This window comes from Delphinus delphis, chromosome 1, assembly GCF_949987515.2.
Source record: "Delphinus delphis chromosome 1, mDelDel1.2, whole genome shotgun sequence".
Lineage (NCBI taxonomy): Eukaryota > Metazoa > Chordata > Mammalia > Artiodactyla > Delphinidae > Delphinus > Delphinus delphis.
The window spans coordinates 24420872-24433258 of NC_082683.1; the positions used below are offsets into that span (position 1 = coordinate 24420872).

General features: G+C 49.5%; 1 protein-coding gene across 1 annotated transcript in view; it reads right to left on the reverse strand.

The window, feature by feature from the left end:
- Positions 1-1916, reverse strand: part of NKAIN1 (sodium/potassium transporting ATPase interacting 1) — a 42043-nt gene extending 40127 nt beyond the window's left edge. The window contains exon 1 of the mRNA XM_060003339.1: positions 1492-1916. Within this exon, the coding sequence (XP_059859322.1) occupies positions 1492-1545 (54 nt within the window). The 5' untranslated portion in view covers positions 1546-1916. The remainder of the gene's footprint in view (positions 1-1491) is intronic.
- Positions 1917-12387: the final 10471 nt, after the last annotated feature.

The window sequence follows — 12387 nt, forward strand, 5'->3', positions numbered from 1 at the left end:
GCCCTTCTGGAGTTTCCATTCTACCTGATCTTAATTAATCCCCTGTGCCACACTCAAGGATGAGGAATTCACCGAGAGGCTGACCAAGATGGCCCAGCCTGGGGAAGTCACTTGCCCTGCAGCCCACAGCTGGGAGCAGGGCTACAATCTTCAGGGCCCAGCTGTTTCAACCGCTGCCCAAGAGGGCAGGTCTGTGGATGCAAGTTTGGGGCTGGGGTCCACAAGAGGAGAGAAAAAAGATGAACGAGGAGGCCTGTATAGCCACACTCAAAGCTTCATTCTGCATTACTGTACACACCTGTGGTGGAGGAAGGGCAATGGATGCAGGCAAAAGTGGAGACCCAGACCACGGAGTCAGGCAGTAGTGAGGCTCAGGTTCCCCCAACTCAGACTCAGACCTGAGTTCCGTCCATGGAGGTCCCCATGCACCTCTGCCCCCAAAGTCCCCAGTTGTTGGGCCTCAGCTCTAGGGTAGGCAGGAGATCCTGGCCTCTCCTTAAACACCTTCCCAAATTCACCTGCCAGAGTCTGAATTGAAGGGCAGAGCTGGTCCCCTTCGGCCCCCAAATTCACTCCACTGGCCTCCCTGAGACAAGAACCTGAGTTCCCTGGGCTGGGGTTAGGTATAGTGTCCCCAGATGCTCCCATCCTCCCCAGGGCACCCAAGTATCCCACCCCTATCAGTGCCAGCCCAGGCAGAGGAGCCTGCCTCCCCCCCACCCCGACTCTGGTGGCAATGGTGACTGACAGAATGCCTGTGGCCTCAGCCAAAGCAGGGAGGGCGATCCCCACCTGGTTGGTCAGACTGGCCCAGGACCTGGTAGCTCCTTGTGACCCTCTCCAGGGAGGGGCTCTCCATTCCCAGGCCTGCCCAGTCAGGAGGATAGAGGGAGGCAGGAAGAGCACAAAGGAGTGAACGGTTCCTGGAGTCTATGGTCCCGACACACACAAATGAACATGGACCAGAAATGGTCAGAGATCTAGAGACATACCAAGGAGAAACCAGGAGAGAGACACACACAGGAGCAGAGACTTTGTGAGAAACACTGGGGCGGAGACCAGAGGCTGAGACCCACGCAAACGAGTGATCTAGAGGAAAACACACGGCAGTGACCTCAACGGATCCACACACCAGCCTCGGAAACACCCCCCAAACCCCGGTGAGCCACAGTCCCACAGCGCATCTCCCCAACAGAAGGCCGCTCGTACAGTGCGGGCGAGACGCGCCGAGCCCCAGGCGCGGAGCGGGCCGGGGACTCGTGCACAGGACGCACTCGGGGACTGGGGAGCGCCGGGCGAGAAGCGCACACAAAGAGACAGCCGGGCCAGCCCGAGCAGGCTCCGCCCGTCCGCTTCGTGACTCCAGACCACCCCCCAACCCGGGCGCTCGCCCCAGACCCACACACAGAGACACACACCCCACCCGCACGCCCCGGGACCCCGCCCCGCCGCGCCCCACCCGGCCCGGCCGCCCGGGCGCGCGGCGCTCACCAGCTGCAGGCAGCAGAAGGCGACCAGCGTGCAGCGCCCGCTGCACTTGCCCATGGCTCTGGGGGCCGCGCGCGCCGTTCGCCGCGGCGCCCCTCTAGCTCGGCGGCCGCCGCCTCCTCCGCGCCGCGCGGGCTCCGCGTCCTCCCAGCTGGGCGCCCCGGGCGGCGGGGCCGGGCGCCTAGGGCCGGGCCCGGGAGCGCCGGGTCCTCAGGGCTGCGGCCGGCCGCTCGCGCTCGGAGTCCATGGTCAGTCCGCCCGCGCGCCGGCTCTGCCGCGCCTCCTTTGTCTGGCCGGCCGGCCGCCAGGCGCGCCTCCCGCCCCGGGGCGGCTGGCGGGGAGCGCGGAGCGGGGAGCGCAGGCACCGAAAGCGGCGCAGCGCAGAGCAGCACTGCCCAGCAGGGGCAGCCGCCCGGGCGCTCGGCGGCCGCGGCTTCCCGGCCCCACCACGTGGCTCCGCCGCCGAGAGGTAGGGAAGGAGGGAAAGAAGGGAGGGAAGAGGAGGGGAGGAGAGGGGTGGGGCGGGGCGGCAGAGCAAGCGGAGGGAGGGGAGAAGGGGGAGGGAAGCGCAGAGCAGAGGCTAGAGGCAGGAGTGAAGTGGCAAGAGTGCAGGCTTGGGGACTGATGGCCCTGGGTCAAACCCAGCTTCACTGCTCACTCGCTGTGTGACCTTGGGCAAATCACGTCACCTCTCTGGGCCTCCGTTTTCCTAACAAAATAGGAATAATAATGACTGCTTCAGTGTTGCCACAAAGATGAAATGCAGTTAGGTGAATAAAGCACTTAGCTCTGTGCCTGGCCTCCCGAGGGTGCTGGAGCATTCCTCTGTCCACCTTGTCTCTAGGGCCCGGCGGCTCCAACCTTGGCCCTCTATTTGCACTCCACTTCCCAGATCTGCTCCCCATCCCAGCTTCCCTCCTGAGTTCTTCCTTCCCTCTTTTCTTCTACTGGCATTTATTGAGCCCGACTGACTACATACACACCGCTGGGAGCCCTATGATCCAGAGATGAGCCCTGCAGCACTGTTCCAGAACCACTGAGCTTCCCAGGCCGGGGAACAGGCAACCCCCAGGGGCATAAGCAGGAGATGCCTGATGGCAGCGGTCTGCCCAGGGGCCTGAGGCCAGCCCCTCACCCAGGCTGCAGTGGGGAGGGAGTCAGGAAGGGCTTGCCAGTAGAAGACTGCCTTCTTCAAGGCGCCCCCTCCAAAAGCACTCAAGCTCTCAAACACATCCCCAGTCCACTGAATCATCCCAGCCCCACTCCTAACTTCTTATATAGGGATTAGCATCACTCAGGTGGGAATCCCTGCGGCATCCTCCCCGCTCCTCTATCCCATCTGACCTGTCATTACATTCTGTGAACTTACCTTCCAGCTGTTATCTATGAAATACCTACTACCTACCAGGCTCTCCACTGGGGATTAAGGGGATGAACCAGTCCTGCACTCACTGAGAGAATAGTCTAGTGAGGAATTGTCATTAAAACCAGAAAACATGCAAATAAATAATGAAATATTCTGATGAGTACCTTAAAGGATAACAAAAAGTGAAAGAATAAGGGGGCCATAACTCAGGTCCGGAGACCAGGAAAGGCCTCCTTGAGGACATGGCATTGATACTGAGAAGACAGTAGGAGGGAAGGAGAGGCCAAGGCCTGGTGAACAGTGTTCTGGCAGAAGAAACAATGTTTCTTTTCTTTTCCTTCCTGTCAGCTCTCACGGGCCCTCTGGACTCAGAAAACAGTATGACACAGATTAAGACCCATGGTTCTGGAGCCAAGCAGCTTGGGTTCCAGTTTCAGCACTGCCACTTAGGCGCTGTTTACAGAGTAGGCACTCAAATGCATGACTTCTCCTAGGACTGGTGACATAATTTGTGGGGGCCAGTGCAAAATGAAAACGCAAGACTCCTTAAGGCCCATTAGGAAGGAAGACACCGCAGACCATAAAACCAAGCACAGGGAGGGCCCTGTGTGGCTGCAGAGGACACATGCCCCTGAAGCCAGTCGTGTTTTCTCCCTGGACTGTCAGAATGGTCTCTTCACTGGTCTCCCTCCTCCACCCACTTGTCAGCCACCACTTTTATTTTATTTATTTTATTTTTCGCCACTTAGTTGTGCTTTTTTTTTTTCTTCTTTGACTGCGTTGTGCGGCATGTGGGATCCTAGTTCCCCAACCAGGGATCAAACCTGTGCCCCCCGCATTTGAAGCTCTGAGTCTTAACCACTGGACCGCCGGGGAAGTCCCAACCACTTAGTATTTTAAAACACACAGAATATTCGTAGAGTTGAAATTATGGGGGGTGGGATGAATTGGGAGACTGGGATTGACATATATACACTACTATGTGTAAAATAGATAACTAATGAGAACCTGCTGTGTAGCACAGGGAACTCTACTCAGTGCTCTGTAGTAACCTAAGTGGGAAGGAAATCTAAAGAAGAGGGGCGATATATATACGTATAACTGATTCACTTTGCTGCACAGCAGAAACTAACACAACATTGGAAAGCAACTATACTCCAATAAAAATTAATTTAAAAATTAAAAAAAAAGAAATTATATGAGCTGAGGTTTTCACCTGGAATAATAAGCCGAGATAACAGTGGGAACTTTTCTCAGCCATGCTTGGCGAGTAACAGCTGTGTCCAACCAGTTTCCATGACTAGACAGGCCTCCAGGAGTCTGTGAAGTCCCTGAAATAATATGCAAATCTTCATCTGAGCAGATGTGTCATTTTCTGGGGAGAGGGTCCACAGGTTTCATCAGATTCTCCAAAGTATATTTCCCACAAAAGAATAAGAACCAGCCCTGCAAAGTCTCAGCCCAGATGTCACAGTTCTCTAGGAGATCCTCTTTGGGGCCTCTTCCACACAGAGCGTCTGCCAGTTCCCTCTGTGACACTAACAGTGCAATTCAGTAATAATAACCATCATGGCTCCCACTTATTGAGGGCTTACTCTGAGCCAGGTACTTGGCATACACTATCTCATTTAATCCTAAAAACAGTGGATTCCCCTGGGGCTGTGACCTGCCTTTGCCAGGCTGTTGGCTGTACCACATCATGCCTGTGACACCCTGTCCCAGGGCCAGGCTGACTCACTCTTAAGTTTGTCCTATGGGACCAGGGATGATGGCCTGACATCAGCAGAACTAGCCTCTGCCCCTGAGCCATTCCATTTAGTCGAAGTCTTGCCCACACCACACACACACACAGCATGCCCTCTCTCGCTTCCATGATTTGCACGTGTAGTTCTGTCTAGAATACATCTCCCATCCAAATTTTCAGCCTGGAGGCCTCCTATTCGAATTTCAAATCTCAGCTCACCTGTCACTTCCCCCACCCAACCCAGACCTTCCTTAACACTCTGTGACCTCAAGGAGGCACCCTCCTTTGGGATCACATGTGGTCTGTGTTATCTCCATGAGAGATTTTACTGGGATTTACTGTCCTTGTCTGATTTTGTTCCCCCAATAGACTGAGCTCTATGAAGACAGTGACTGTGTCATAAATTATCTCTATATTCCACAGGACTTGGATCACGTCAGGAGTCAACAAATACGTGGTGAATGCCTTGGGCCTTAGCATACCTTGTGCTCTCTTTACCACGGGGAAGTCCAGGATGCTAAGGGGGAAGGCAATCTAACTATAGGAAGAGATAGAAACATCTTTGGCAAGAAATTGGGGATGTTAGGAGCTGAGGATGATGTCAGGAGGGGCTTGTAGTAGTCAACACAAAAGATGACTAACCCTTGGACTAGGGAAAGAATGTGGGGGAAATGAAGCAGGATTTAGAAGTAAAGGACAGAGATGATTCAGAACATTCCCACGCTTCCTGAGTAAGAAGGCAGGATCATGGTCAGCCCTAGAGAGAGGCACATTGCGGAGCTGCTGAAGTGAGGACATTTCTGAGCTGTTATGTCCTTCCCTTGCCCTAAACCAAGCCTAGTCACCATGTCTGAATCTTCCACCATTAGTCCCTCTCTGGGTTAAAACACTAAAAGCTTCTGAGAAAGTTCATTCATAAGATAGCAGAAATGTTAAACCTATTAATTTCTCCTTCCAAGTTAGAGGACTGAACGTGCTCCCTAATTATAGTTTGTGGGGTGTTTTCTGACACCAGCCAATTCTCCAACACCAGCTGGTTGTCCAACAATTCAATTCAATTCAATGCGGACACTACCCAGAGTTGGCGCAGACCCACAGCTTAAAGGTTCAGTTCCACAAGACTGCCTCTCCTTCAGATGCTAGTTGCAAGTCTCCAGCCAGCCCTACTTTTGACCAACCAGCTATAAATCAGGGGTCCCCATGACCTCCTCCTCAGGTTGGATAATTTGTTTGTGAACAGCTCACAGAACCCAGGAAGGTAGATTACTTACATTTACTGGCTTATTATAAAGGAAACAGATGAATAGCCAGACAAAGAGGTCTGTAGGGTGAGGTCTGGAAGGGTCCTGGGCACTTCTGTCTCTGTGGAGTAGGGGTGCACAACCCTCCCATCTGGTTCACCTACCTGGAAGCTGCTCTGGATCTCATTGTTCTAGAGCTGTTAAAAAGCTTGGTCACCAGCTACCACCCCTCCTCCCTGGAGCTCAGTAGGAGGGGCTAAAAGATTCATCTCTAATCACTTGGTCTTTCTGGTGACCAGTCCCATCCTGAGTCTGTTGAGGGGTCTCTTCCTAAGTCATCTCATTAGAATAAACTCAGGTGTGATCAAAAGGGACTCATGAATAACAAGAGACACACCTGTCACTGAGGACGCTCCCAGAGTTTTAGGAGCTCTGTGCCAAGACTAGGGACAAAGACCTCATTATATCACAGTAGCTAACACCTCTTAAGCATTCTGTGCCAGGCACTGTTCTGAGCAACTTCTATGCATTAACGTGTTAAATCTCACAGGAGCCCTCTGAGGTGGGTACTATTATCACCACCAGCAGTTTCTAGGACAGGGAACTGAGGCTCAGAGAGGTTAGATCATGTGCCTGGGGTCATACAACAAGGAAGTAGCAGAATCAGGATTTGAATCCAGGCAGAACTACCTATACCATTCCTACTGCATTCCTTACGGTTTTTGAACTTTAATTTTTTTAGCAGCAAACGCTTCTCTTCAAAAGAAATCATATATTTCTAAAACTGAAAAAATGTTGGACCACTCTGGTTTTGTGGAGCAAGAGGACTGGGAACCTGCTGTCTCAGTCTGCCCCTGCATCCTGTGAAGATCAACCCCTCAAGCCAAAGTCCCTCAGGAACAAAGTGAAAAAGCCACTGGCCTAGATGATCTGCAAAGTGCCTTTTCTGAAGAGGCGTGAGATAAAGAAAGGGAGAACCTGAATGGCAGAGAGGTTGAGTGAGTTCTGTAATGTCACACAGCACGTTAGGGCAGAGCTGGTTCTCAAGACCTCCGGGTAAGTTCCATTACTGTGTCAGGCACTGAGCTAGGAGCTTTGGAACCAAAGATGAAAAGGATAGGTGCCCCTGACAATCCTTGGGCTAAAAGCCTGAGGGTTAGCATACTGGCCAGCAGTGTGACATCGTCCACTGCTTGTTTCCCTAAACCCAGCAACTTCACCCATTTGCTTTTCCTCTCTGGGCCATGATGGCATCTGAGTTTGTGACTCTTGGGCCTGTGGGAGAGGCAGACATATAAACAGACAGTTATGAGTGATACACAGAAGGGCATAGTGCCTATGAGGTACAGAAACCAAATGGTGGAAAGAATGGCTAACTCTGCTTGGGAATAGGCAGTGATGGAAAACTTCAGAGAAAGGATGATGCCTGAAATATAGGCTGCCAGACAGAAAAAGAAGTGCAAGAAAAATTAAAAATAAATAAATAAAAGAAAAAGAAGTGCAGACACAGAAGTATTTAACAGCAAGCTGTGTTCAGGAGCTATGACCCCTTCTCTTTAATTTCTGCACATACTTTTTACTGCTTGTCACCTCCTTCCTGCCACCACCCCTGTCCAGCCAACTTCCTTCAAATCTTAAAAGGAAAACAATTTCTAAGAAAGAATGGTTGAGGGACTTCCCTGGTGGTCCAGTGGTAAAGAATCCTCCTTACAATGCAGGGACACGGGTTCGATCCCTGGACAGGGAACTAAGATCCCACATGCCATGGGGCAACCAAGCCCACACGCCACAACTACCGAGCTCGCGCGCCTCAACTAGAGACCCTGAGTGCCGCAAACTACAGAGCCCACGCACCCTGGAGCCTGCGTGCCACAACTAGAGAGAAAACCCGCACGCCACTAGAGAGAAGCCCACGCGCTGCAACGAAAGATCCTGCATGCCTCAACAAAGATCCCACATGCCGCAATTAAGACCCGATGCAGCCAAAAATAAATTAAATAAATAAATAAATAAGAAATAAATCTTAAAAAAAATGATTGAGAATAAAGGAATAGGAAGAACAGGGTGTATGTGAATGGGCAGGGTCTAGGTCAGGAAACCCTAAACAGCTCTGATGGCAGGCAGTAAAGCTGTAGAAAGTTGACTTTCCTTGTCTCGTTCCAGAATCCCTAGCACAGAATCTGCTGACAGCCAAGACAAATCTCCCTTTTCACTAGCCCTTAGCAGCTGCCTGGGCTTTCAGTTAAAGTCTGCCCTAAGGCCAGCTGAGCTGGGGACTTTGAGAGATGGCAGGAGGCCCTCTCCAATAGGCCCCATACTTCGCTGGACCTTTATTATGCTGCACCGGGCTTGCCCAAGGGCCAGCTGGGGATAGGAAGACAGATGGGGTCAGCTCAGGCCTGGCCACTCCAGCAGGTCCCAAATGCCCTGATAGGATTCTCAACCCCCTGCTGGCTCCCCACCCCGTTATCATTTTCCATAAGCCCTGACTGACCCAGACATCCTTTCACAGCCAACAATTCACTGAATCCTAGAATTACCATCTTAGAGTCTGAGGTAAATGGCATGTAAAATCATAGAACAATGGTGTTGGAAAAGACCACAGAGGTCCTCTAATTGAGTGGCTCCCAAATATTAGTGTGCAGACCACTTGCATCTGAATCAGGGCCCCACACCAGTTCAACTTCAGCAAAATCTCTGGAGGTGGGACCTGGTTACAGGTATTTTAAAAATATACTCCCCAGGGATTCTGCTGAGCAGCTCTAACCCTCTAAATCAATTATAACACAGGCATTCCTGTCTAATGGTCACCCAGCTTCTGCTTGTACATTCCAGAGAGGAGCATCTCTTGACCATTCTGTGTTTGGACAGCTCTGACTCAGCTGCTTTCTTTGTTGAGTGTAAGCCTGTCTTCTTATAATCCACTTGTCTTGGCCTTGCACTTTGAGGCTTCCCAGAATAAGAGCATTTTCTCTTTTCCAAGGTAGTCTTTTGATGTTTGAAGATACTGATCTCATCTATCTCCCCTGGTTCCTACAACAGTTCCCTATAATGATTTTCTGGGAGGGTACCCAGAATCAAAAGCATCCTCAGGTGTGGTTGAGCTCCTGGGCAGAGTACTGAGAGAACTTTGCTGGCTTCCTTCCCATGGAACAAAGCCCAGAGCTGCCCCACCTGGCTTTTAGACTCTTTGCAATCTGGCTCCAACACTTTCCAAGGTTCCTACTCATCTGTCACTCCCCCAACATGCTGTTACCACCACCATGTGCTGTGTGTCATTTTTGATCGCACCAGGAGTTCTGGTGATCTGTGAAGTTGTCCACTATATCAGACTGTACTTACTCCCCTCCCAGATCCCTCTGCTCCCCAATTTCCAATCTTCCTTTAAGATTCACTTAAAGTGTCATTTCCTCAGTAAAACTTTTTCTAATTTCTCCTGAGGCACTTCCTCCTAGTTTGTAGGTATACCTCGGACAGTATGTATTAGATTGAATTTGAATTGCTTATTCATATCTGTTTCTAAAACAAGGACATAAGAAGACACAGAGCACAGATAAATAAGGTACATCTTCCTGGAGTGTCAGTTTTACTTGGTGCTCAGTCATTTAAAACATTTATTAATGTAAAACAAGCACAGCTATATTATGAAGCAGCATACAAAACCACATACATTTAAGTAGTCAATTTCACTGGAGAAGAAGGTATGGGGGAATGTTCTAGATTAAGAGACACTAGAGCGAATACCCCAAAGCATAAAACTTGAATCTAGATTGAAAAATTAGCTATAAAAGACATTTTTAATACTGGGGAAATTTTAATATGACCATAAGATGGTATTATGGAATTGCTGTTAATTTTCTTAGATGCGGTAATGGATTGTGGCTATGAAAGAGAATGTTCTTAGGAGATAGATACCTGCTGGAGTATTTTGGAATATTTGGGAGTAAGGAATTATGATGTCTGCATCTTACTTTCAATAGTCATTGAAAGTTGTACATATACAATGTGTGTGTGAGAGAGACAGAGGAGAGATTATTGAATCTAGATGGAACATATACAGATATTCACTATGTTAATCTTTCAATTTTTATGTTTGAAACTTTTCAGAAAGTTGAGAGGGGGGAATCATACATTTTATAGATTCAAGGTGAGATTTCAAAGTTATTAATTTCAGGAGTCCCTCCTGCTCCAGTTCATTCTCCTCTGCCATTAAGGCACTTACGGGGAAAAGTTTGAGAAGCCCTGATTTTTGTTTCCCTCCCCACTATTCTGCCCTGTGAGCCTTCAAAGATGAGGCTATGCGCTTCCCTGGTGGCGCAGTGGTTGAGAGTCCGCCTGCCAATGCAGGGGACGCGGGTTCGTGCCCCGGTCCGGGAAGATCCCATATGCCGTGGAGCGGCTAGGCCCGTGAGCCATGGCCTCTGAGCCTGCGCATCCACAGCCTGTGCTCCGCAACGGGAGAGGCCACAACAGTGAGAGGCCCACGTACCACAAAAAAAATAGATAAGGCTATAACTCGGTAATTTCTGTATTCTCGGAGCACAGCACAGGGCCCACCACAGAGGCCTGTTGAATTAATGTTTCCTGAATGAGCAAAACCTCTAACTTAATATGCATGTGACCTTGGTTAAACAGTACCTCTTTTCAGTTTCCCCTTCTGTAAAATGAGGTTGGACTAGATGACCTAAGTACCTGTAATGTCCTTTCTGGCTCTAGTATCTTTGGATGCTATACTTTGAAGGAAGATCAGAGGTCATTTTTCTGCACAAAGCCCCACAGTCAGTCAGGCAGAGATGACCACAGTAGATCAACCTCTGCTTCCTGGCCAAACTCCTAAGTTGCAGCTCAGCCATGGGCACTGGGAGAAGTGTTCTTAAGTTCACACAGACCACATGTCAGAGCAGTGGTTTCCCTGAGATCCAAGGGGTGCCAGGAGAAGTCAACTTGGCTTTATGCTACCCTCCTGTCTATAGTTATAGCCATGGCTAACACTAGTGTCAACTTTAAACTGCACATTGCAATCAAAAAAGAAAGCTTTAAAAAATACTGATGTTTACCCTGGAGATTCTGATTTAATTGGTTTGGGGTATGATCTAAGCATCTGGATTTTTAAAGGCTCCTCAGGTGCTTCTAATGTGCATTCAAGGTTATAAGTCACGAAGGCCTACACTGTGGTGATGGGGTAAGATCTCTAGCTGGGTTTTATGTCCTGGCTTTGCCACTTACTAGCTGGTTGATCTTAGGTGTTACATCTCTTTGGACATGTTGCCCCAAATGTGACAAGTGAGATAAAGCATGTAAGCCAAAAAGAACAGTTAAATAGTGAAGGACAACTATCACTGAATAAACAGGAGAAGCCTCTGTGGCTCTCCCAGGAAAGATTAAAACTTTGAGTCTATAGAGCAGTGGTTCTCAAACTTGCATCAGAATCACGTGGAGGACTTGTTACACTGGACTGCTGAACACTCTTTCCCCCAAAGTTTCTGATTCAGTAGGTCTCAGGCAGAGCTCTTGAGTTTGCATTTCTAGCATGTTCTCAGATGTTGATGATGCTGCAGTTCCAGAGACCACACTTTGAGAATCACTGCTCTAGAGCAGAGTTTCTCAACAGCAACACTAGGGACATTTTGGAGCACCTACTTCTTTGAGCATCCCTGGCCTCTACTCACTAGATGTGCTAGCATCCCTCGAGTTGTGACCATTGAAAATGTCTCCAGACATTGTCAAATGTCCCTTAGGCAGCAAAATTGTGCAGAGTTGAGAACTACTGCTCTAGAGGATATAAATTAAAGAAGAATCTAAGAGTGTAGGTGAGTTGCAGAGGCAAGTGAGGAAAAGAAATTGAAACCTAGAAGAAAGGAGGAATTTGGGATAGCTCAGGGCTTGACGTGGAAAGGGTGGGCGCCCACTCGGGGGTTTTTCGAAGGATCATTATGTGTCTGGGGTATAGAGACAATTGACCAGAGGGCAGAGGGCAGGCTCAGAGGTCAGACTTGGCTTTATTTGGTTCCACAGGAATAGTAGCTGTCTTTTAAGTCTGGCCCCTCCTTCCGTCCTGGGACACAGCTGTCAAGCTCTAAAATCTCTTGGAAGAAATCCTGTCCTAACTCAAATGGCCTTCCCCTAAGGCTCAAATGCCTGCAGCCCCAAATTGTTCAGAGCTCTCTCTCTTACCTCTATTTCCCATCCACACCTTGAGATGTTAACAAGCAGCAGACTTCAGGTCTATCAGGAGAAACAAATTACTCTGTAGTTTTGCTGTGAAGAAGCAACTCTGTTAAGAGCCCTGCCCTGTCCAAATCCACCTCCCCGACAGTTCAGCTCACAAAACTTAACCACCCAGTGAAAAAAAGATTTGGCTCTTTAAGTGCCAATGGTATTAAGTGCTAGAGACTGGAAGTCATAAAGGGAAATTAACTGAAAACCAGAGATGGCATTACTCATTCGGGAGCAATCTATCTCTCCCAAAGTGAGAATACGATTTGCACCCTCTAGGGATGTTTTATACTCAAATCTTTATTCCCCAGGCTAGGGCCTCTATTCCCTAC